Source organism: Giraffa tippelskirchi, chromosome 3 (genome assembly GCF_054371585.1).
Source record: "Giraffa tippelskirchi isolate mGirTip1 chromosome 3, T2T-mGirTip1v1.2.pri, whole genome shotgun sequence".
Lineage (NCBI taxonomy): Eukaryota > Metazoa > Chordata > Mammalia > Artiodactyla > Giraffidae > Giraffa > Giraffa tippelskirchi.
The window spans coordinates 7655001-7681318 of NC_137277.1; the positions used below are offsets into that span (position 1 = coordinate 7655001).

Sequence of the window (26318 nt, forward strand, 5' to 3'; positions counted from 1 at the left end):
ACATAGCAGGGCCTCGAACTGGGTTCCCAAAGCTGCAGGACACCCCAGCTGAGGCTGCAGCCCAGGTCAGCACTGAGAAGAGGCGAGGGAGGTACAGAACCTTAGACCCCAGGCCTGGTGCTGCCAAGGGCGCTGGGGAGCTGGATGGGGGTGAGGAAGAGGGAAGGTTCCCAGCCCTCTGCCCACCGCTCGTCTGGGTCTTTGGGACCCAGATCCAGGACCTCAACCTAAGGTCATCTGTGCTGTATCTTCAGGAAGTAGGAACAGAGGAAAGGATATCCCTAACTTGTATGGCACAGATAATGAAATTTCCAATTGAAAAAAAAAAAGATCCACTTCCTGAGGCTCACTGCTGCTGCTGCTAAGTCGCTTCAGTCGTGTCCGACTCTGTGCGACCCCATAGATGGCAGCCCACCACGCTCCGCTGTCCCTGGGATTCTTCAAGCAAGAATACTGCAGTGGGTTGCCGTTTCCTTCTCCAGTGTGTGAAAGTGAAAAGTAAAACTGAAGTCGCTCAGTCGTCCGACTCTTAGCAACCCCATGGACTATAGCCTACCAGGCTCCTCCATCCATGAGATTTTCCAGGCAAGAGTACTGGAGTGGGGTGCCATTGCCTTCTCCTCCTGAGGCTCACTAACCCAAAGCAAACCCTAGAGGGAGAGGAGCACGTCTCCCCAAGCACCTCCGCTCAGGTCAGCAGACACGGCTGCTCCTCCTCCCACTTCCGGCAAGCCCCTCCGCGGTCCACCGGGAAGACAGCGGCACCACTGAGCCCAAAGAGTCTCATGCATCTCATGTTTAAGTCACTTTTATTCCTTGCTGTCTGACCTTGCTTTTGGGAATTCTATTGTTGATGCTGTAATAGAGATAAAAAAGTGACTGAGAAAAAACAAGAATAAGGAAGGAAACAGACTAAAATATGATGGCATATAAAAATTACAGGCGGGGAAATCCTGTAGGGCCTCCACACTCTTATCAGGCATCAGACAGACCCACCCTGCCAGGAAGTCAGGAAGCATGTGACAAGGCAGGCTTGTGCAATAAGGCTCCCAAGGAGAGAGCCGGGACCAGACGGGAAAGAGGGAGTGTAAAGAACGGGCAGAGCAACCAGCATCTTTGCCTTTTAATAGAAGATTTGTTTTCATCATTTCTGAGGGTAACATATTTCTTCTAAAAATAGAGCTCTTTGCTTGTTCTGAAACTTCTTAACTTTCGCTCGGAGGTGGAGGGGAATAAGGCTGACTGTAACCCTGGGGTGACGCTGCCAACGTCTCCTCGTCTCAGACCAACTCTTCAAGGGCTCCTGGGTGCTCACAGCAAGGATGAGTTCATTCAAATCCATAGTACTGAAGAAACACGACAAAGCATGCGAGCCCCCATCCATGCCAGGTGTGGACTCCATGAAATCATTCCTGACTGAAGGTAACCGACCACGGCTCAGATGAGACCAGGGGGCAGGGGCCCCTCCCCCGGAGCAGGCGACACAGGACCCTGCACCCAGTTACCAGAAGACAACAGGGTGTCCTTCTAGCACACTGGGTGAGAACGGAAGTGTACACACACATGAGACACAGGAAGGCAGGCTTGAGGATGGTATAGTCCTGCCCTGGGCCAACGCGGACCTGGACTTAATATCATAGAACCTGCGGGGTTTTCTAACACAGACTGAGAGTCAGACTCTCCCCCTGCCCCAAGGAAGAGCCCAGTTAGCTCCTGAATCCAAAGATGCCCTTGATGTATCCAGTGAGGCCACTCTTGGTCTTCTGCTCCAACTTGTCCTCAAGGGGTGGGAAAGCCACATGGTTGAGGGCCAGGTCAAAGAACAAAGGCTTGCACGGGATGGGCTGGAATCCTGGTGGGAAGTGCACCAGGTTGGCTTGCTTGGTGACAAGGGAAGGGTCCAGACAGAAGGTCTCAAACCGTTCAACCAGGGGCTGGAAGTCAAACCAAAGCAGGAACCCAGAGTTAATCACAGCACATCAGTGGAACATTTAATCCCCACAAACCTCCTGTGAGGGGCTATTATGTCCTCATTTTACTTACAGCTGAGAGTTACTGAAATCTAGAGAGGGTGAGAGTGGTGGGCTGGAGTGGGTTACAAGCCTGTCCGAAGTCTGAGTCAGAGCTCCTGGCCAGAGTGCAGAGCAGGTTCCTAACTTTATTTGGGACCATTTACATGACACCTAACACCCCTTACACAGGCAGTTTTCAGGTCCGGAGTAAAAGAAGCAGGGAAGGGAGGATGTTTCCTGAGAAATGAAGGGTCCCCTGCTCTACAGAGAAGTATACATTCCTAGGGAGTCACGAAATCCTGTTTATTCTTCAAAAGCCACAGCCTAGACTTACCTTATTGTCCTTGACTTGAGAAGAGGTTTCTGTTTGGTGGGCATCGTTTGTATCTGAAAGTTTCACAGGATTCAGTGAGAACATGGACTTAATGCAACAGGCTCGAATGATACCTATCACCCACCTGGATTCTAAACCCTAGGGGTAAAGACAGCCCATCTGTGGGGAGTCAGCCCTCTCCAACCCAAGGCAGACAAGTGGTGCCAATAACAGACCACACACTCAGAACCAGCGTGCTCAGTCCAGCACGCCTGGCACGGCTCCCTGGGACAGGCAGGGGGAACCACATGCCAGGGTTCCTCTAGATTCTTCCACATAACCTGATGCCACACTGGGGCAGAGGTAATGGCAGGAAAAAACTAAAATCTCACAGATGAACCAAAGCAACACCAGTGGCGGAGGGGGTGGAGAGAAGAGGAGCAGCAGAGAAGGGGAGTCTGGGGACACAGGCCGCAGGCAAGAGGCGCGTGGCTCACCCAGGATCGCAGCCGCCTGCAGGGAGCACTTCTCCGACCTCACTTGTGTGATGAGCTCCTGAACGTCCGGCAGGTCCTGTAACAACGAGGAAAACGTGGACCCATGAGCCGGTGCCAGGCCAGAGAGGTGCACCAAACTAACCTGAGCTAAGTAACCCGACTGGTGTTTCCATGGATTTCAGGTAATTTAAACATTTTCCCTATTAAAAAAAGCAATACATAGAAACTAGCCTGTTTCAAGGGGAGAAATCTATGCCACGTCTTAAGTAATACTGCCTGGAAATAACAATAATGACAAATATAACATTAACACATTTATCATACACCAAATGTATTATGTGCCAGGCACTGCCCTAAGCAATCCACACAATTGTCAGTTTCATCTTCATGATAATCCCGACAGTCTGTACCTGCATTTTACAGGTGAGAAGACAAAGCACAGAGAGGCCAAAGAACGTGTCCAGTCATGTACCCGGTGGCCGCAGGGCAGGACCCAGAGCTCGGCCGCCCGGCTCGAGAACCTCAGCCTCTACCCACGGCCCTTCTCTTTTCTCAGCCTCTCACTCGGCAGAATTTGGAATGATCGGTCAGGTCTGGATACTGCTGTACCCCTCACATCTCTGTTTCCTGTTAGTTCCCCCTAACCTAAACCCTGGCATGTTAGGGCAGATGGGCTTTCGTTCAACCCCTCTTACTTCTTTTGGGAGACAGACCATCCACACTGGTTTGTCTCCACATTCCAACAACACCCCACCCGATAATGCTGTCACACTGGTTACCCCTTCTCCCCCTACTGGTCACCTGCCTCCCACCTACTCCTATTTCGCTTCCTTCTTTTGTATTCGGAGGTGGGTCCTAGGCAAGTCTTGTGGCTGCAGCAAAACCACAAGCTCTCTGAAGGCAGAAACCAGAGTTTTCTCTACTGCTGAGCCTAGGGCTGCTCCAGGCAGACACTCCCACATTAGCCGTAACATTGGTAACAGTAACCTTAGCCCCGCTTTTCTGAATAGTTTCTACTTGTAAAATATACACGGGTCCCCTGGACCAGTGCTTTAAGAATCTCTGTAACCTCACAACAGTCCATAAGCTTAAAAATCTAGTTGTCATTCAAAAATCAGTAAAATACACCAGATCGGCACGTAAGCTTTGACGTATCACCTGGCAGTCTTGCTAAAGTAAAATACACTTTTAGACTCTGTAGACCGGGGCCCTGGCCTGAGAATCTGCATTTCCAGCAAACTCCCAAATGCTGCTGCTGCTGGTCCCCACGCACTCGTGTGGAGAGCCAAGTGGTTCTCCACTTGGCTGCAGAGTAGAACCACTGAAAGGCTTAAAAAAGCCCCAGTGCAAAAAAGTAAATAAATATAACAAAAACCCCAATTCTCATCCCATACCAATTAGAGCCAGACATCCACCATGGAAGCAGTTCCAGCAGGGAGCCGAGCCTGAGAACGGTACTTCGGCGCTGTGCATGGGACGAAGGCTGTCTGTCTTAGTACAGGAGTCCTCTGTGGGCCTGGAATGCTGCCATGAGTTATACCCACAGCTCCCGGGCACTCGGGCGCACCACATCCCATGGCTGACGAAGCAGGACCCGCCTGAGAAGGCCTCACGGCCAACCGCTCAGGGCTTAGAAACAGGCGAGGCCGATGGCTCACCTTGAGGCTGTTCTTGAAGGCCCCGGCGTCGGAATTCACTTCGTCCGCGTATCTCAGGACCCTGTCATACAGGACAAGGGCTTCACTCCACTTCTTCACCAGCACGTAGGACTGAGCTATGAAGAAACACCTGATGGGGAAGGAAAGAGCCACAGTATTCTTAAGCAACAATCACCCAAGATCAAGGCTTTCCTTGCTGTTTAGGCTAAATAATTGTCAAATCTCTTTAACATCAGGATCACTCCTTGGGGTGGGAGATGATTTCACCATTCTCACTGTTCCAGTCTGCCAGGCTAACCCGCAGACTCCTCCCTGAAATTAGAGATGACAGTGTAGGTCCAAAGCTGACCCACTGTCTTTTACTCACTGCCAACTCTGCAAAAAAGCTGTGATTCCCAAAAGGCATGGGGAGGAAGCTGAAGACAGGCAGGAAGGAGGGATGTTGTCCAGCTGCAAATGCTACCTACACCGCCCACACATCTAGGTCATAACCGTTCATCTCTGCTCATGTCTTTCAAAAACCAAAACCCAACCTTCCAGGGACATGCTCCCAAGGCTTCTAGAACTTTCCAATGGTTGAGGGGAGCCCTGCCCATCCCAAGGGAACTTACCTGTAAGCCTTGTAGACCAGAGTTTTGAGGCCTATCTCTTTCTGGAAGGCTCTATCCTCCTCTAAGCCAGGAAGCTGGAGCAATTCCACCAGATTCTGCACAACAGATATAACAGGAAAACTCATGAAGAGGGGGACCCACACTGAGTGTTTGACAGAAGGTTTGGAAGAACAGACGTGGGCAGAAAGAGCGAGCCTGGGCTTCAGATAATGGGGACGTCTGTGATGAGCGACTCGGCTGCAGACACATCTGGGGCCACCTCCACCTTCCTGACGCTGAAAGCTCACGCGGCCTCTTTCTCTCAGTCACGATTCACCTTCTTCAGAGACTCCCTGGACCCTCTCAGCTGGAGGGGAACCCTCTGGTTCTAAACTCTCATTTCAGATGGCCCACTTATGTGGCACCTACACAGACACCTTGACTGTGGGCAGGGGTCTCACAAACTCACTCACTGATGCACTCCTAGGGGGCCGAGGCAGCGTGGCCTCAGGTCCCAGGACACTTCAAGGCACGTGGGAGACCAGCCTGCACAGGGACGTGCTCAGTGAATGAATACCTGGGGGTTTACTAGTGTCTACACATCTACACGTGCTTCCCTGGTGGCTCACTGGTAAAGAACCCATCTGCCAAAGCAAGAGACATGGGTTCGATCCTTGGGCTGGGAAGATCCCCTGGAGAAGCGAATGGCAACCCACTCCAGTATTCTGTCCATGGGAAATCTCGTGGACAGAGGAGCCTGGTGAGCTATAATAATCCATGGGGCCACAAAAGAGTCGGACATGACTAAGAGTCTAAACAACAAGAGAGATCAACATGTCTGGATATCGGGTTCATGACGGCTGAACTGGTAAGAAAACAAGAACTTCTGTCTTTCACCGAGTCACCAACAGCTCCTGGCTATCACAACCCTTTTGCTATGTCATTTTGTATCCAACCCACGCACAGGAAAGGCTTTCCCAGCCCTCTGGGATCACCTGCAGAATGATGTCATAGAGCCGGATCAGGTCCTGGGGCCGAGGGGAGCGCTTGCTGTCATCATCCGGCTGCTGCTGCAACAGGGCCTTCTGCAGCCCTTTAGCCATGTTCTCGTTCCGCTTGATCGCTGTTGATAGCTTGATGTAAGTCAGGTAGCTGGAATGGACCACATGTCAGCTCAGGTGATGCTCAGGGAAGCAGATGTGTTGGGAAGAGCACTGGACCACAAGCTGGGCTGCTCTCGGGAGCTGTGGGGGTGAGGGCGTGTCACACGGCAGGGCTGCAAGGCCTGGGCCTCAGGCTCCAAGGGCCTTCGACTCTAGCTGCTGTTCAGTGGTGAACTTGCAGGGGACCAGTATGAGACCTTATGACAAAATTTGATTTTAACTTGAATTGTATCTTCTGTATCTTTAGAGAGTTACTAATTTCAGAGGACACTGCTGGTCCTTAAGACGAGAGATGGATAGCAAGTTAGTTCCTAAATAAGGACTAAATAAATAAAACAGCATCAGAAATGAGACAGCTTGTGTGTGAGTCAAGTGGAAGGCCAGAGGGGTCAGGGTGAAGACCAGGAGTAGAACTGGTGAGAGGGCTCTAGAAGAAAGTAGTAATAAATGCTAAAAACCAAAAATCAAGAAGTAGCAACGTACACATGTCATTTAGAGACATGGAGGTAAATACCAAAAGAATTTCTTAAAAGAATTAAAATTGGCCCCTTCTTTTTCTTTTTGCTACACTACAAGGCTTGTGGGAACTTAGTTCCTGACCCTGGACTGAACCTGTGCACCCTTCATTGAAAGTGCAGAGTCCTAACCATTGGGCCACCAGGGAATCCCCAAAAGTGGCTGCATCTGAGAAGTAGGAGGGAAAGTCATGAGATGGGCTTTCCTAGAGCTCTGCAGAAAAATCAGACTCTCAAAACAAATAACTTATTCACTGAGTAGAACAGGAATCTAGATACATCTTTATTAAGGTACCAGAGTTTTATTAGAATACAAGAGCTACTGGATTCCTGACTTTAATCCACCCCAAAGCTGGCCTCTGGTCCTAACTGATCACCATCCCTATACCAGCTACATGTGGAGGTGGGAAGATAGATCCCAGGGCAAGGGATCCTCACAATTTGGAAGTATCCTGAGCCCCACTGAAGCTCTCTTGGTCTTTCAAGGCTAGGAGGCTGACAACTGCCTTTGCCTCTTTGTGGCTGTTAACTACCAATGTGTCCCTTAACCTCCTAAAGCCTTGTTTTTCTCATGGGCTTGCTGAAACAGAAGGGACATAAGGACTGTTCCTGCTAATACTCTGTGCATCTGAACCATAAGGCAGTCAATGCGACATAATACCAAATCCTCTAAGAATGGAGATTAAGGCAGGGAGAGGAGTTTTTTTGGTTTTGTTTTTATTAAAATGGGTCGGGCGGGGGGGGGTCGTTGGGAATGACTGAAAATATTGCCAGGTTCACTAAAAAGTTGTAAGCAGTGACTAAGACATTAAAAATTTCAAGGTCACATGGAAAGAGCACCTGAGGAGAAGTGGAATTTTATTTCTTCCCAGGAAGTTTGAAAAATGTCACTCTTCCTTCCTCCTTTCTTCTGCGAAACAAAATGACCTATCTTTTAAAAAACTTAAACTTGACAAGGCAATTTGAAAATGCGTATGAAAGAGCAAAGGGAGAAAAACAGTCAAGATGTGCCTGAGGAGAAACCTGGTCGGGGTGGGGGACGTGCTGGACCAGACACCAAGACCTATGATAAAGTTACAGTAAATCACTGCGCTGGTGTCAGTACGGACAAATAAGTCAGCAGAGCAGAAGAGAGTCCAGAAAGCGAGCATGCAAGGAGTGTGCAATGTCTGCCTGCACACCAGCGTGGAAGGACAGACCGGTCCATAAATCGCACACTGGAACAATCCGTCACCCTCGTGGAAAAGGTGACGCGGATCCTCACCTCACTCAAAAATAAACTCTAGATGGAATTAAAGTTGGGTTGAACTTGAACTTAAATGTGGACAGTACAACATAAAACATTCAGAACACAAAGGAGAGTCACTCTAGGAGCCTGGCGCTCCTAGAAGGAGAGCAGTGAGCTCTAGAAGAGGGGGAGGGATCAACAAGGCGGGGCACGGGGAGCTTCCAAGTTACTGGTTACAGTCTACTTCTTCTGTTGTACAAAAACGGGACATTATACGGATGTGCAAATCTCATATGCAAAAATGTGCACAGATGCATTCATATTTTAATATGTATCAATAAATTATAATGTACATAAACATTGTGCATACTCTTTTGTTCCAATGATATATCATGCAAGGTTAAAAAGTAAAAATGTCACATCTCTTACCTGTGCAGGTACTGAAGATTAGATACCTTCCCCGACTCCACGTCTAGGGTATAATCTCTCTGTTTCTGCAGAAAGTGAAAAGGTAGAGATAAAATGGCTGATTACATCCCTGGCTCTGACCACCGCATTCAGTGGTGTGGACCTCAAACAGCCCTGGGACACAGGCACAGACTCTAGTAAGCTGAAGTCCTCAAACATCAGAGAACTCCTGGGCTTTTCTGGAACGACAAGGTCACTCAGTTTCCACTGACAAAGAAAAAAACCAGACTTGAATGAGAACTCAGAGTAATGGCCAGTGAGGCCTCCTGTCCACTGTGTCCAGTGTTTAGACTCAAAGCATTAAAGCAGACAGTCCACAGTCCATGGCTCCATTTTAGGACCTGTGTCTTAGACCCAAGTTCTATGCCTTGTGCTGTTAGCTCTTGCCTTTGTGGTTGACTGAATAATCGCCCCTAAAGGGAGGAACCTGTGAAGATGTGACCTTACATGGCAGGAGACCTTACAGATGAGGTGAAGTTAAGGATCTCTTGATTAGCCTGGATAGAAAAATCAGGAGACTTCTCTAGGAGTCCAGACATAATAGAAAAAAACTCATCAGAGACAGGTGGAATGGACAAAGGGAGAGGGAAATTACAAAGGGAGAATAAACAAGGTTTTTGGCAACAGGAAAGAAAGACAAAAATGGTTCTGAGGTTTTCAGCCTAGATGCCTGAACGAATCACAGTGATATTATTAGAAAAAGGGAGCACTGGAGAAATCCACCTGGAGATATGGATTTGAGACCAAAGGCTTAACAAGTAATACATGAAGCCATTAGGAGAAGCAAGACAGAGGGAAAAAGAGTTTCTCAACCTGGTGGAGCCCAGAGGAGGCTTCTGTTGTTGGTTAGCCAATCGTCACATCTAAATACAACGGTGGCTAAGAGTCACTGCTCTGGGAATGCGACACACAGACCAAAGAGAACCTCAGCTCAGAGTAAGAGCCGGGGGCTCAGCTGAGAGTCCTACCTGATCTGACTTGAGCTCTTCCCGCACGGCCTGGATGGCGTCCCGACACTCACTGAGCATGGATTCAAACAGACGCTCCTTGGTTTCTTCACTCTCAGCCTAAACAAAGGCAGAAGGTGGTGAAAGATTTTCTTTTTGAGTAAGTCATGGTATTCAATGCGAGGAGGGCATGATAGCGCTTTGATTCCTCCCGTTAGACATGAATACACACATCCAACCAAAAAACAGCCTGGATCAGAGATCATTTCAACTGTTAATATTCTTCATCATATACAATTTTTCTTATGGTTTTATTCATTAATTTGTACGGAAATGAGAAGCATGTATATATAGATGTAAAGTGAACATACTGAAAAAGCATTGATACAACTGATCTAAACTGTCAAGCAACAGAGGCTTTCATCTTTCCTCTATCATAGAACTTTCTACTGTTTTCCTTCAATGCCTCTACCTGTGCTCAGGACCAGCACCTGGCATCTCAGGGGAGCCTTATGGACTAGATTTGGGGCACTGCCACCTCACACTGAAGCACAGCACAAGTTTCTATCCCTTGCAAATGTAACCCAACAGAGTTGTAGACATTGGATTTCTTCTAAGTTCCAAGTAGGTGAGTGACATTACTAATCAATAACCAACCAAAGATATATTTCTCTCCTAAATGCCATATGAGGTTTTCCTGCATATTGGAGTTACTCCATACAGCTACGCTGAGAACATCTCAGGGCAGATGAAGTTGACAAGCATTTAATAACAGTCTCTGCAAAGCACAGGGCGTTGCCCCTGTGCCAGCCAACCGGGATAAGGCAAAAAGTGATTCATTAACTGAATACCTGCCAAACCACATTATCATTTTAAAGAATCTGACTAAGCAGGTGGGAACGGACAAAAAGCAGAAAGGAGATGAACTTGTGTTACTGGCAGACCCACTCTGACATTAGAACATCAACATTCCCATGATTATATTTGACTTTCCACAGAAACTAAGAACCAATCTGATCTCTTGACATTCAACTGACCTCCAGAAAAGCTCAAAAGAAAACCCAGTACTGCCCACTCCTTTAAGATATGGTTGGGAGGGGCCTTCAGAAAAACCTTTTCTTCTCTTAAGAACTCTCGTGTTTTTCCTAGTTTCCAGTGTGGGGAAGAAAAAAACACAAAACTTCCTTGTAAATTACCCAACATAAATCAAACATACTTTTCTATTTATAAGTTACTTGACTTTCTTGTTGTTCAGTAACTCAGGAACAAATCAGGGGCATGGCTATTCTATAAATTTATAAAGGCAAACCCAGACGCCGTTAACACGCTGCAGGCGAGAGCAGGGCTGTCCTCTAGAACTTTCTGTGGCGGTGACATTCCTGCACGCTCCAGTGTAGGGTCATTAGCTACAGGTGGCTGCTGAGCACCCGAAAGTTTAATCAATTTAAATAGCCGTATGTGTTCAGGTGGCTACTGTACCAGAGAGCCCGGCTCTGGAGAAACATACTTTACACAAAACACAGTTAAGGATCTCAAGCCAGCACGATTCTCCGTACTCATTTAATCAAACCAGCCAAATTCCTCGAAGTACAAATCCTGTGGAACAGGGCAGCTGCAGAGTTAGCAACTGGAACAAGATATGGAAACAGACCTGGACCAACCACACACATACCAGAGCCACGTCGTGAGCAGGCAAGCGAACTCCAGCACCAGCCTGGTACCGTGCAATCCAGCAAACATGCCACCGACACCCTTTTAAGACTGGTGGGGTTCAGCAGTTGGGGCAGTGAGTGTTTAAGTAAAACAAAAGAGCCAATTGGTTTTACCAGCTACGTGGGACCTGCCTCCTTTCTTAGGGAAGGAATGGCTCAAGTGAAAAAAAACTAATATGATGCGAAAATGCTATACCTCTTTACTGCCAGGTATTACCTTCGTTCCCTTTAAATAAGGAAACCTCTGCATCAAGGTACTAAACAGCAGCAAATCTCCCCTCTGCTTCCAGAAAATTCTTTGTTCCCCTGGGAATCTTACAAAGGTCTTTAACCACAATGAAGGGAAAGGCCGATCTGGATCAGAGGCTTCTGCAGCCACATTGCACAGGGACCAAGACCACTCATCTCTGGAGCAGAACCTCTCACTGTTCTCCCTGGGCTTGGCAAAATGTCCAGAGGAAGCCTGGAACACATTTTGCTATTTCCACTCTTACTCTGTAAACCTAACTCGGAGGCAAAGATAATCCTGAAGGGACAGTGGAACAAGAAACCCCTCTTTATGTCTATGCAGAGGGAGGGTCCCTCAGAACCCACATGCAGACGGCTCAAGTCTGCCACCGAACCAACAAGAACCTGCTCCTGCACACACAGGCAAACTCCCTGCAGAAGAATTTGTGGCTGGCCTGGACCTTCTTAGGTGTACCCACGACAGGGAGAAACCCATAGCCCAGAAGTAACGCGTTACTCAGTCCTAATAAACAAGCTTGAGATCAATTTTTATAAAACTTCAAACACTCTCAGAAGTGCTTTTCCACAGCCCCAAGGCACGTCTCAAGGCTGACGAAAACCAGCTGCGTGTGTCCTGAGGCGAGACCCCTAGCTCTTAAAGACAGAGCTCCCAGACTGTTTTCACTTGTCTACTTGGTGTGACTGAGAGACAGCAAGGTGAGTCCAACCACATTCTCCACCACGCCCGTAGGAGAACTAAGGGGATGGGAACCCAGCCTCACTCGGCACAGTGAGGTCTAGGAAAAAACCAACAGAAATCGAGTAAAGAAGGACACAAACCTCACGTAAAAATAGATTTTTTTTTAATAAAAAGGAGACATGATCTCCATCCAGTCAAATATTAAAGTATTAGTCATAACCTGAGGATAAGAATCATCAAACCTATAGACACTTTTAACCTGCCCCCACCCCCAGCTGCCTGACATCCTCAAATCACCACCAAGACAATTCAGGTGGGATCAAGTATTAACAAAGTAAAGTAACAACAAATGAGAAAGTAAGACAATACTAAAGACACGAAGATCTAAAGCTTGGCTAAAGAAAAGAAAAGAAGGCCGTTGCAGCTGGATTTTGGCAGTTGATTAAGCCTCAGCTCCAGTCTTTGCAGTTCAGTATTATCTCCTTGAATTATTTCGTTCTTCTTGCTTTTCAGTCAACTGTTGTTTTAGTATTTAAAGGTCATAAAAACCTCTACAAGCAACCAAGAAGTGGGGGGCTACCAAATTCCTCCAACCCAGTTCCAGACGGTGGGAAACACTGCAATGAAAGGCCCCGTCTCCCAGGCAGAGAACAGCTCGATACAATGAGGAGAACTGGCAAATCACCTGCCCAGTGTGCCAACGAGCAAGCAGTTCTGCTGGAGATTAGCCCCGAATAGCCAAAGGGCCTGTCCCATGGGTAATAACCCAGTGTTCATTCAATTCAATACAGTTAAATCAGCCACAGAGCTACACCTGAAACCTAAGGGTTTAACCAAACTTCATTTGACACCGTACTTAAATTATTTTCTTACTGGCTTGACCTGGTGTATGTGTGATACAGCATATTAGGTATGTTAACTGCTTTTAAGGTTAAAACCTTAATGGGATTCCTGGGATTAATACACATTTTGTTTGCTCAACCAAATTATTTAAAGGTCTCGGATATTCAAGCGATCCTAATTCACCGTAAGATCCTTAAAGACCACAATTAATTGTATTCACCACAACCAGCACATTAACCAGGCACTTAATAGAAGATAACCCTACAGATTGTATGAACACTAAAATGATAAGAGAATATTATAAACTGTCAATAAAACCAACAATTTACATGAAATTAATAATTACTTTAAAAATATAAAATCCAAGCTGACACAAGATGAAACAGAAAATCTGAATAGCCCTCCAACTTGTAAAAGAATTATATTTTTTCTAAAACAAGCAAAAACAAATTATAAAAATCTCCCCACAAAGAAAACTCCAGGCCCAATAGTATCACTAGTGAATTATAAAGAACATTTAAGGAGAAAACAAAAAGTTACATACTCTTTCAGAAAACAGAGGAAGGAACATCTCCAAACTTGTTTTACAAGGTATGTATAACCCTGACACCAACCATAAAAAAGACATCTGCCATTATCTGTATAAAGAAGGACTTAACTAACAGCAGTTGCGATGAGATGACTGACCTTAATAAGTATCTTCATCTATTCAAGGCTGGAATAATGTCACTGCTTTTTCTTGCCAATATTATCAAAATGTTGGCCAATCCTGAACTTTTTTTTTTAGTATTTGTTTATTTGGCTGCATCAGGTTTTAGTTCGGGCATGCGGGATCTTTCATTGAGGCACACCAAACTCTAGTGGTGTGCGAGCTTAGTTGCTCTGCAGCGTGTGGGATCCCAGTTCCCTGACCAAGGATTGAACTCGTATCCCCTGCATTGCAAGGCAGACTCCCAAGCACTGTACCACTAGGGAATTTCTTTGAACTGTTTTGTAAGGGGGACTATGACCTGGAGATCCAGAAGTCAGCCCTTCACCTACACTAAGACCCAAGTTGAGAGTAATCCTTTTAATATGTGCATAAAGCTCAACTAGTCACCACGCGCTTGAAGTGATCTTCAGTTTTAAAGGCAACAGCTTCATGTGCAATTGTGAAATGTTTTTCACTTGGTCTAATTTAGCCCAAACTGAATTACCTTATGAATAAGGCAAAAATACCTCCCCACTTAGATTTTATTCTCTATTTGTAAAAAAGCAAAGGAAAGATAAATCCAGATAAAATATGTCTGTATCTTCTCCTCCCCTGTGGGAAACCCCTGCCCTCAGTAACCTTCTGAAGTGGAGAGGATTCTCCTATGAAGGACTATGTTTTTCCATTAAGATTTCCATTAAAATTCGACATTTTCAGTCAGGGGTCCAGGACTCTGCTTTTCTGTAAAGTGAAATTACATTTAGCTCTTCACCAAAGCCAAGTAAAACGATCCTGTTACTAACCTTCCTGATGAATCAAAGGCTATGTGGAAAACTTCAAGGAACACGAACTTTGGAATAAAAAGGGCACGGTTTTAAATGCAGGCACTCCCTTCTATCAGACATATGGTTATGCACAGGCAACAGTTTTCCCATCTGTAAAATGAGTATCACCCACCTCACAGGGTGGAAGAGAGAAACACAGGAGAGCATTAAGCAGTGTATCCAGGACATAAAGGAGGATCATCACACTCCCTGCTTGTCTCTGTGGTGTCTCTGTCCAAGTGACTACCAGGTAATAACAAATTTGGTGAAATAATTTGTCAGAACATGAAAAATCCTTACAACGTGTTAGTAAAAAAATAATGTGAAACTGGGTCTCAGTCTAATTCTAACAAATAAAAAAGTTATACCTTGCAAATATGAAGGACTTAAAAGGAAACACATTATTTTCCTCTTTAGTACAATGCAGTATCAATGAAGGTATATGGGAAGTCAGACTGTAGGTTGATCTCTTATAAACACTTATGTTGTATAAACGGTAAGCATGAATAACTTTTAAAGTTACTTAGTAAATGTTAACTTGTCCTGTCCTTTACCTGATCTATGTCTGTGGCCCCATTCCTAAGGAGTCTCTATTTTATCTGCCCCCATTGACGCCCCCCCCCCGCCTCACTCCCTATTCTATACAGAATTCCTACCCCCTTGTCACTGATGCCCCGCACAGAACTGTGGCAGCTCTCTCCTTCCAGTACGTATCACTTTAAAGAGAAAATCCAGTTGTATAATCCAAATGGTTGCTATCAGCCCTAGTCAAGAAGAGAGACCTCTATACTGTTAAGTGCCAATGAAATTCTCTCAGAGAAAGTTTAGTCCTTTAGATGAATGAAAACTCAACTTTCTGGTCACTGTTCTAATCTTCTGTCCTGTAAGCAAATAAAGGGGAAAGTGAGGGGCCATATGCAATACAGACAAAAGGCACAAAGAAATCCTTCAGTTGTTGAAAGCTGCCCCCAGCCAAAGGAGCCACTTTGGAACAAGTCACTGAAAGGCCTGGATGGTTAACACAACCCATCAGCACAACCAGCAAAGCGCCTCACACACATATCCCTCTGGGGACAGCAGCCTGCTGTGAAGTCTCATGAAATGCCACTGGTCCCTGCTGAGGCTGGACACTCAGGGAGTAGCGTGGTCTTTTTTTCAGATGGTCTTCGCCTAATACAGAGAAGGAGCTCTAAAAAATGCCTCCATCACTGTCTACTCCATACAAACCAAGATCACCAGAATCTCTTCTCTTCTGGAACTCATTTGGTTGTTCACACCCACAATCAGGTAATAATTATGTCAGCAGGAGCATTGGGCAGTACGGCTCTGCATGAATACTGCATAAATACCACACGTAAAACAAGCAGATCGGGTTTAGCCAGGCTGTCTTTCAAGGATCCAGGAACAAGAGGTGACCCTTCAGGGCTGGAGGTCAGAGAGACACAAGACATAACAGCCACGCTGCTGCACCACCTGCTGGGCCAAATGTCACCCCTGACTTGAAGCAGCCCTTTGCTGCTCCCATTTTCACTGAAGGCTGTCACTGTCAATTTCTTTGGCCTCTACACAGAAGAACTCCTCGATAAACTCAGCTTTCAAAATAATTCTATTCAAGAGCGTGCATCTTGAGATGGTTACCCAAATCCTAAGCAGCAACAAAATGTCACATGTTAAACACACAAGAACAACCTGCAGACACACCTAAGAGAACACAACAGGTCCCGGCTCCTCACCTGGACGATGGCGGCCTCGTTGTCGGCCAAACCCAGTAAAAAGATCCTCACTCTGTCAATCTTCACGGGAACCGTCCTGCCCCTCCATTCCACTTCACTCATGGTGGCTGCCTGCTTGGCTCGAGTCTGAGTGATTAACGCCTAGAAAGTAGTTACAAAATGTTAAAGCTTCAACTGTGGATGTGAGTGATCAAGGTGAAGCTCACGGGGAACTATCGTTTGTCTCTTCCTGTAACTCACATATTACATATCCCTGGACTGGGGAACTAAGATCCCACAAGCCACAAGGCACGGCACAAAAAAAAAAAATTAAGTGACAAAAAGTTTTCATTAAAAACACAGATATAAATGTGCATATATTAATAGCAATTATCCCTGGATGAGGGGATTGTGTGTTACTTCTTTTACTGGACTTTTTTTCAAACCAAGGACTTTCAAAGAATGCACGTACTAGATTACCTCCAATTTTTCAGCCAGGAGACCCTCAGTGCCCCCAGACCTCAATCTCATCTGCATGAGTTCATTGATAGCTGACTGGTCCCCTGAGAAAAAGAGAGAGAGATTGAGTGTTAAATCCTCAAGGGTCTTGGTTGTTTCCTCAAGAACTCTCAAGATTCAACTCCAAGCTCTTCTCCGTCCACCAGCGAGTTTCAGTGAATCCTAAGTCCTTTCACAAGGCTCTGGGTGAGCACAGATTTGGTGGAGCCAAAACTGAAGCTGAGAAATTGCCTCTGGATTTTGAGCAGAGCTGACTCCGACAACTGTACTCTTTTCGTCAATGCAAACCCACACCAAAGATGGACGCAGGGGAAAGGGAGGAAAGTTAAAGCCATTCTCCAGGTTCCGCAGGCCGCCTCTGGTTTCCCCACTCACCAATGTTGTAGGCACAGTAGCGAATGTTGGGTGAGATCTCCTCCACCCGCTGGTTGTACAGCACAGCCTGCTCTTCTGTGAAGGCGCTGGCTAGCTTCTCGTAGATAGTCCTGCCAGGAAAGGAACATCATGGTTCACAACAGCCTTGCTTTAAGAAAATAAACTCACAAGGAACACAGATCAACTATCAGAACTGGCAGATTCTGAGGCTGAAAGAGAACAATCCACATTTCTCAAGAGAAGGCAAAAAGAAAGAAACTGTAATAACTTTCACAGAAGCAATCGTTGGCTGATCTGCAGCTTGCATGTGACTGTTATCAAAACTGGCCACAGCCTTTGGGCCAGAGGACTTACTTGCATTTATTAAAAGCCTCAATGGCGGCTTTCCACTCTTGATGTTCAAACCGCAGCATTCCTGAGAGGTAAGCTGTGTAAGCCTGTGAGGTGACGGGAAAAGAGACACTGCTTCAATACCCAGGAACCAGGGTACAGCCCGACCTCTACTCGCTTCAAACTCTGATGTCAAGAATAGAGATATTCAGGTTGATTCTAAAAAAATCAAAAAATGTGTCTCTCTAATAAAATGTGACCCATGGGTAATTTATGATTCATTTACTTCCCAGGAGAGAACTTCAAAATAAAGAAAATTTGCTCTTTTTGTTTTACTTAACAACCCACTTCTGGGCTATATTATTAGCATCAAAAGTTGAATGTAAACTTGAAATCTCTTTCATCCCTTTTCAAATACTCATTAAGAACAAAATTCTTACTTTGTGAACTTCCCAGATATAAGTTTTTCACACACATATCAAAAGAAGCAAGGGCTTTCTTAAAAGTTGGAGCCAATTCTTAAAATCCAGGAGCTCAAAAACAAAAACAAGAGCCAACTTCACCTTTTAAAACCAAGATTAGGTTTTTAGGTTTTTTCCTCCCCTGATTACCAACATACAACGAAGAGACTCTGTTCTGTTTAACTACATATCTATTTTTAAAGTCACATCTCTAATCTCCACAATAAAGCAAAGCTGATGTTATGACACTAACCTGAGCCTCCAACTTGGTCTTGGCATCCACACGATTGCTCTCACACAAGCGTTCCAACTCCTCAGCGTGCTTCACTGCTTTGCGTAGGCGAGACAACAAGTGGAACCGTTTTCGGGGCTCGGTGTTGGCTTCCTGTTTGAGCTGCATGGCATAGCTCCAGGCTCTCTCAGCATCCATCAGAACCAGAAGCAAATATCTACATCAGAGACAGAACAGGCCGACTGAACAGCAAAGGCCAGGAGCACCAGACTCAGATATCCTCTGAGGAGCAATCTTTGGCCTCTCAACTTTTCCCTACGCCCTCCTTTGCTTTCCTCCATGAGCTGCTCTTCTCACAGTATCAACCACGGTTCCCAAATCAGCACCTCCAGTAGATTTCTAACCACCCACTAGACACATCTCATTGAAAAACCTGCTACCACCTCAAACTTGGCAAACCCAGACTTGCTGTTGTTAGTTGCTCAGTCGTGTTTGACTCTTTGTGACCCCACTGACTATAGCCCGCCAGGTTCCTCTGTCCATGAGATTTTCCATGAGAATACTGGAGTGGGTAGCCCTTCCCTTCTCCAGGGGATCTTCCTGACATAGGGATCAAACCTACGTCTCCTGCATTGCAGGCAGATTTTTTACCACTGCGCCACCTGGAAAGCCCTTCCTGAAGTAAAACTGACTTAAAATTCCGCATTAGTTTCAGGTGCAGGGTATGAGGTATTACTGACTATATTCCCTATGCTATGCACTACATCCCCATGACTCGTTTATTTGATGACTGGTAGTTTTTACATCTTAATCCCCTTCCCCTATTTCACCCACTCCTTCCTACTTCCCTTCCCTCTGGCAACCGTCAACTTGTTCTCTATGAGTCTGTTTTATTTGTTCAGTTGTTTTTTAGATTCCACCTAGACTTGACAATCTATGGTATTTGTCTTTCTCTAATTTCACTTAACATAATACTCTCCAAGTTCATCCATGTTGTGGCAAATGGCAGATTTCATTCCTCTTTACGGCTGAGTTATATATATAAATGATTCTGCTTTTAAAAGGTGAAGTTGGCATCTCTTGTTTTTGAGCTCTTGGTTTAAATCAGTTATAGACGGACTTCCCCTGGTGGTACAATGGTTAAGACTTCACACTCCCAATGCAGGGGGCCCAGGTTCCATCCCTTATCAGGGAAGCAGATACTGCATGCCTCAACTAAAGATCAAAGATCCTACATGCCACAACTAATCCCTGGTGCAGCCAGATAAGTAAGTCTGAGAAACTGACTCACAGACTATTAACATATTTTGCTTGATAGAGTAATCCTGTCATGTTAACAACCATGTATACATTCAGCAATGAAATACAAAACTCTTATGTAGTAATTTACACGTGGCCAGATTTCACTTGAGATATACTGATTTAAGGCCACAGGACTGGAAAAGGTCAGTTTTCATTCCAATCCCAAAGAAAGGCAATGCCAAAGAATGCTCAAACTACCACACAATTGCACTCATCTCACATGCTAGTAAAGTAATGCTCAAAATTCTCCAAGACAGGCTTCAACAGTATGTGAACCGTGAACTTCCAGATGTTCAAGCTGGTTTTAGAAAAGGCAGAGGAACCAGAGATTAAATTGCCATCATCCTCTGGATCATCGAAAAAGCAAGAGAGTTCCAGAAAAACAACTACTTCTGCTTTATTGACTATGCCAAAGCCTTTGTCTGTGTGGATCACAATAAACAATGGAAAATTCTGAAAGAGATGGGAATACCAGACCACCTGACCTGCCTCTTGAGAAACATGTATGCAGGTTAGGAAGCAACAGTTAGAACTGGACATGGAACAACAGACTGGTTCCAAATAGGAAAAGGAGTACGTCAAGGCTGTATATTGTCACCCTGCTTATTTAACTTATATGCAGAGTACATCATGAGAAATGCTGGGCTGGAGGAAGCACAAGCTGGAATCAAGATTGCCGGGAGAAATATCAATCACCTCAGATATGCAGATGACACCACCCTTATGGCAGAAAGTGAAGAAGAACTAAAGAGCCTCTTGATGAAAGTCAAAGAGGAGAGTGAAAAAGTTGGCTTAAAGCTCAACATTCAGAAAACTAAGATCATGGCATCCGGTCCCATCACTTCATGGCAGACAGATGGGCCAACAGTGGAAACAGTGGCTGACTATTTTTCTGGGCTCCAAAATCACTGAAGATGGTGACTGCTGCTATGAAATTAAAACACGCTTACTCCTTGGAAGGAAAATTATGACCAACCTAGACAGCATATTAAAAAGCAGAGACATTACTTTGTCAACAAAGGTCCATCTAGTCAAGGCTATGGTTTTTCCAGTAGTCATGTATGGATGTGAGAGCTGGACTATAAAGAAAGCTGAGCGCCAAAGAATTGATGCTTTTGAACTGTGGTGTTGGAGAAGACTCTTGGGAGACCCTTGGACTACAAGGAGATCCATCCTAAAGGAGATCAGTCCTGGGTGTTCACTGGAATGACTGATGTTGAAGCTGAAATTCCAATACTTTGGCTACCTGATGCAAAGAGCTAACTCATTTGAAAAGAACCTGATGCTGGGAAAGATTGAAGGTGGGAGGAGAAGGGGACGACAGAGGATGGTTGGATGGCATCACCGACTCAATGGGCATGAGTTTGGTAAACTCCAGGAGTTGGTTCTGGACAGGGAGGCCTGGCATGCTGCAGTCCATGGAGTTGCAAAGAGTTGGACACGACTAAGCGACTGAACTGAACAGACACTGAAATTTGCATTCCAGAAACCTTACCTAATAACCAATTAGATTATTAGTCTAATTACTGACTTCAACATTTACCATTCCACCACAGTTATTTCTGAACAGGTTACAGAGTCTCTTGCAAGCCTGTTTTCTGTTTTGTTTTGGTTTTTTTTGGCCATGCTGTGCAGCATGCGGGGTAACTTCTTGACCAGGGATTGAACCTGTATCCGCTGCACTGGGAGTGCAGGGTCTTAACCACTGGACAGCCAGGGAAGTCCCAGTTTCCTCCTAATGGAGGAGTAGTAAAGATGCCCATTCCACAGAGCTGCTACAAAAATCACATGCAATAACTCAAGTGTGTGGCACATCTGTCACATTGTAAGTGTTCCATAAATGTATTAACAAGATGTACTCAGCTCTGAGCAGTCAATACCTGTTATCAGTCAGAAGATCTTCAGTTACTTTTTTCCCTGTGAATTTGTGTCTGTTCCCCATCTTAAAGTTGAGTGTTTTCCGAAGACGTCTTTGTCTACGCGAACAGTAGCCCCTGTAAGAAACCACAACCAAAAACCATTCGGCTGAGCTGATAGTACTTTCAATAGTAAGTACTATAATAAGGCAAGGTCAAAAGTTTGGGATATTCTACTTATGGTTGCTATAGATACCACCATCCTCTTGCACACATTTACTGAATGGAAACACACAAGGCAGTATGACTGGTATTACAGAAAACATGAAGAGGCAGAGGCCATGGTATCCATTCTCAAAGAACCACACTCAAGTTGGAGAGAATCATGCAGATAAAATGGCAACCACAAAAACAAGGCAAATGGAAAATTGAAAGTGACATGAGTAACCTTTCTCCTCTTGTTAACCCCCTTCACTGAAGTGGACTTATGGTGGGCTTTGAAAGAATGAGGATTCTGAAGGATGTAAAAGGGAAGAAGGGGCATCCTGACAGAGACCGTGATGACAAGACATGGAAAAAGGAACCACAAGCGTATCTGAAGAAAAATGAGGTGAACGAGGATATCACCAAGAAATATGATAAACATCACCTCTTATGCCAAGCCTCTCTCTTCTGTACTCATGCAGTTTTTAATTCTTACTTCTACTGTAGTTTGAGAATATTATAATAATCATGTTCTTAAATCTCTCACTAATATAAACTCCTTGAGATGATTTTATCATACAAAGATGATTTTATTTGCAAATTTCTCCCAATGTCTTAGCACAGTGCCTAACATATAGATGTGCAATAAAAGTATTTTGACTAAGCTAGTGTAAAAATACATGCAAAATTTTACCACTCTTACTCAAAACAGCATAAAATTTACAATATAAAATGATATTTAAACGGTAACTTCAACATCTCAGTCTTAAAGCTACTAAGGAACCGGTTTTTTAAAAAAAACAAAAACAGTCTGATCAAATCTATGAACTATGGTTCTTTTCCCCCAATTCCTCAATAATTATGCTTTAATTATCACTTAACCCTTTTACATAAAAATCAAATGGAACACACACATTATGGGTAGAAATGTAAACTGGTAAAAATTTTCTGGCAATCCATTTAACAAGATCCTTAAAAATGTTCACACTTCCTGAACTGACAGTCTACTTTTACACTAAAGAATAATCAGAAATACAAAGAAGAACGATCAGATTCACGGGAACAAAATTTTTAAGCCTACAAAACTGGCTACCATATAAATAACCAATTCAGGGGAACAGGTAATAAACTATGGTATGTCTATATAGTTGATATAGATTTGTATCAGGTTATAACACAACTAATAAAAATCACACGTATAGAACATTTTTATAAGCATGGAGAAATACTTAATATATAATGTCCGGCAAAAGAGCAGGATACAAAGTTGTATACACAATGTGAGCAAACTTATGGAAAAAATGTGTAGAAAAAGACTAGAAAAACAAAAATACTATTTGGTAGGCACACATACACAAATGTATTTATACACTAAAAGACAGAAATATGGGTAAAATGTACACAGTCATTTTTATGTTATACTTTACTACCAAAAAATCTAATTGAAAATCCAACATTAAAAAGATTAATAATAACTAGGAAAAAAAACCAAAATTGGAGTCCCAACAGCCATTCAACTGGGGGATAAAAGCAGACTGTGGTTCACCCCTGCAATGGAACACCACTGAGTAATATGTTAGGTGAGAGAATCTGGACATGAAAGGCTATGTTCTGAAAAAAGCAAAACTACAAGGACAAGAATCAGAACAGCAAATGCCAAGAGCTGGGATATAACCTGGATTCTGTAACGTGGTTAAATTAAAAAAAAAAAAAAAATCACCATAATTCCTTGTTATTTTCACCTGAAGCTTCCATGTATCTGCAACATCGTAAGGCAAAATGGATAAAAAGAAGATTCGTTCCTTTTAAATTAGAAAATTAAGTATCTTTGTGAGGATTTGATATAAGTTAAGAATTAGACTTTCCAGGTATACCTTCTGGTAAGGCACAGTAGGGAGGGTAGTAACAAAGGCAAACCAAGTTTGAAAAAGCCAGAGATGTCTATACATCTTGCAAGTGATACTAACCTGTACCTCTGAAAGTCTCCATGCCGTAAACCGTGCTGCTGCTGGGATTCCTTTATAATCTGAAGAACTAGAGTCAAGATTAAGGAAAAGCCTACAGTGCCAAGAATCCAAATAATCCAAAACATTCATCCATATTAGTTCCATTAATCTATATTTGTATCAAATCACAGCTCATTAAACATTTCTAAAATGCTTAATACATTAACTAGTGAAATCTCTAGTGACCATTTTCAATAGCTACCTTGTCAGAGGACAGGGCTAAGCATGTAAAAAACCCGATAGCCTGAACTTTCAGTTACTACTTCAAACTAAAAAAGGAGGGCATCCTTAATTGTTGAGGATTAATGAGACCCAACAGTTTAAATAAAGCTGCTGGATTCTACTGATAAATGCTGACTACATTTGGGGTGGTTCCCAGTGATTTACACCTGGACCTAGTGTTTTTACTCATTTAAGCAGATTCAGGTTATAAATGACATGTACTACTACTCTATTTGCATAACCTTCTACAACTGCCAAACCTGACTTTCCTTAACAGCTGTGATGCTGTCTGTGTCTGTGGTGAGCACATGCCAACCAAACCAGGCCACAGTTTGCATTAAAATACCAGTTTTTCTTTTAAAAAAGCACTGACAAAATTCTCCTCTTTAAGAATTTTTAAATATTTTAAGATTATGTCCCAAACTTTGGGAAGTCCAATATCCTTTGCCTACCATTTTAGTTTTCAAGTTTCCTCAATGCTTCTTTATAGGGATATTTGAAAACACTGAACAATGAAAGTGCTATTTCAACAACTAAAGAGAGACGAGAATGTATAAGATTTGTAGTAAAATCAGGGCATTCTAACATCCATTTGGAAGGATATCACCAGTTCAAAAAGTAAAACTTCAATCTGCTGAAAACTTCAGTATGTTAAAAAGTCAAACTAAATGTACTATTTCAGAAATTCGCCTACATTTTCATTTCAAAAAGCCACAAACTTACATCATAAACACTCAACTGTGATACACTCTGATGAAAACTAGAAACCGATTCTTCAACAGCTCATCTGACTCTCGACAAGACAAAATGCCTAAGAGACATATTAAGAGAACTACACAAGTAACGTTAACAATCTTCGATGATTCATATTCAAAAAGGGCAATAAGCTTTTTCCTTGGAACAGTCAACCTTCGCCTCCACTTGCAGAGCATCAAACTGTACTTTTTACTATGCATTCTCCGACGGCTGTCAGACAGAACTATTAAGCCAAAACGTCGAGACTGCAGTTTCCTTCTCTCCACTTCAGCGGCCCCAGGTGCCAAGCTCATCAGAGTGGCCAATGTCAGCCCCACCACCAGCCCCCCCCCAAACTGGGCAACTGCGGGGAAACTGCCGAAAACTGCCCCATTTTCTGGTGCCGCCTGAAAGAAGAGAACCTTCCCCAGGGCGGAGGGCAGAGGAGATGCGAAGAAAAGCCAGTCGAAGAGCAGATCCTGGAACTGTTAAGTGCCCAAAAAGTAGGGGCGAGAGCAAGTGCAGCCCTCGGCCTCTCCTGCCCAGGATGCGCCGGACCCGCCGCCTCTCCCGCCCGCCCGCCCGCCAGATCGACACGTAGTCATTGCCGAGTTAGGCCCGGCTACTGTAGGATACTCTCCAAACTCAGGCTATCCCCAAATTCTCTGTGTGCCTTCGAGCCAGCCGAAGGCCGCTCGTTTTCCTTATTTTCCTCTCCTCCGGCACTGCGTCCACCACCGCTACCGCCGCTGCCCCCGCCGCTACTGCCGCCGCCGCCGCCGCCTCCGGGAACCTGCTTCTCAGCAGCCATCTTGCCCCTGCGCCGCAGAGCAGGACGGGATAGAGGAGGCGAGACGACGCGGGTGGCAGAGAGCCCAGCCGGCTCGGCTGGCTGACGGGATAGCGGCGGACTCCGCCGCCGACGGCCCTGCCCGCAGGCTACGGCCACTTGTGGTAGCGCGCCTGCGCGTGGACGCCGATTCTGCGTCTGCAGCTGTAGCGGGATTAGGGCTGGGGGCCCTGGAGGCGCGAGGACACAGTAGCTGTTAAGGTCTTCTGGCGGCAGTCTTCCTTGGATGGAGGACCCTTAGATCCTCCCCCCCCCCACCTCTTGCATCCCTGCGCGGGAGACCCCGTTGAGTCTCGGAGAGCTTTGGATCCCAGAGTGTCTTCCTCCCCGGGAACCTGGGAGATGGGATTCCCACCCTAAGGAAGGAAACACCCCGCCTGGGAGGGGACCGCCTCTGCCTGCGCCTTCCTCTGGAGCCGGCCGTAAGGCAGGAACTCTCAGATGCATGGGAATCTGTGCCGTTTTTTGGACTTTGGGGCGCCCCCGAGCAGTCCGAGCAGAGAGGAGTGTTGAAGCGAGGAAGGCTATAAACCTTTGCTCTGCAATATAGCACTGCGAGCTCTAATTCTGTCGTTATGGCTGGGAGATGTTGGGCAAACAGCTTAATCTCTCTCTAAACCTTTCTTCCCTCATCTGTGAATGTGTGAAAGTGGTGCAGTCGTATCCGACTCTTGGCGACGCTATGGACTGTAGCCCGCCAGGCTCCTCTGTCCATGGAATTCTCCAGGCCAGAATACTGGAGTGGAGTGGGTAGCTGTTCCCTTCTCTAGGGGATCTGCCTGACCCAGGGATGGAACTCAGGTCCCGCATTGACGGCAGATTCTATACCCACTGAGCCACAGAGAAGCTCCAATTAGGACTGTTAGGAAGACTAAATGAAATGGTGCATTTTTGAAGTAAGTCTGTGGTAACCATTAGAAAGGAGAGTGTTAGTCACTCAGTGGTGTCCGACTCTTTGCGACCCCATGGACGGTAGCCCACCAGGTTCCTCTGCCCATGGGATTTCCCAGGCAAGAATACTGGAGTGGGTGGCCATTTCTTTCTCCAGGGGATCTTCCCAACTCAGGGATCGAACCTGGGTCTCTTGTACTACGGGCAGATTCTTTACCATCTGAGCCACCAGGT

General features: G+C 45.1%; 1 protein-coding gene across 3 annotated transcripts; it reads right to left on the reverse strand.

Annotated features, from left to right (window-relative positions):
- Nucleotides 1–1105: 1105 nt before the first annotated feature.
- On the reverse strand, nt 1106–25170 carry SRP68 (signal recognition particle 68). Of its 3 annotated transcripts, none has more exons than XM_081575417.1 (16): nt 24980–25170; nt 23348–23414; nt 21201–21314; nt 18040–18235; nt 17350–17432; nt 16996–17105; nt 16582–16664; nt 16123–16263; nt 9413–9511; nt 8406–8470; nt 6066–6222; nt 5092–5186; nt 4481–4610; nt 2823–2898; nt 2347–2399; nt 1106–1934 (listed from the first exon to the last, which is right to left on the reverse strand). In XM_081575417.1, the coding sequence occupies exons 1-16, from the start codon at nt 25152–25154 to the stop codon at nt 1707–1709; spliced, it is 1872 nt and encodes a 623-aa protein (XP_081431543.1). In that variant the 5' UTR covers nt 25155–25170; the 3' UTR covers nt 1106–1706. The 3 variants fall into 3 exon arrangements, with proteins under 3 accessions (XP_081431543.1, XP_081431542.1, XP_081431545.1); XM_081575416.1 differs by having other exon boundaries at nt 5092–5233; nt 6035–6222; XM_081575419.1 differs by lacking the exon at nt 21201–21314.
- Between the last annotated feature and the right edge of the window lie 1148 nt (nt 25171–26318).

Bases quoted from the DNA above. Each gene is read 5' to 3' on its own strand.
- SRP68 (XM_081575416.1), bottom strand. From the start codon at position 25,154: ATGGCTGCTGAGAAGCAGGTTCCCGGAGGCGGCGGCGGCGGCGGCAGT. The intron at 17,433-18,039 runs GTTAGTGTCATA...GTCACCTCACAG, and splicing joins AGACCAAGTTGGAGGCTCAG to GCTTACACAGCTTACCTCTC. The intron at 2,400-2,822 runs GTGAGCCACGCG...TGAAACTTTCAG, and splicing joins GCAGGCGGCTGCGATCCTGG to ATACAAACGATGCCCACCAA.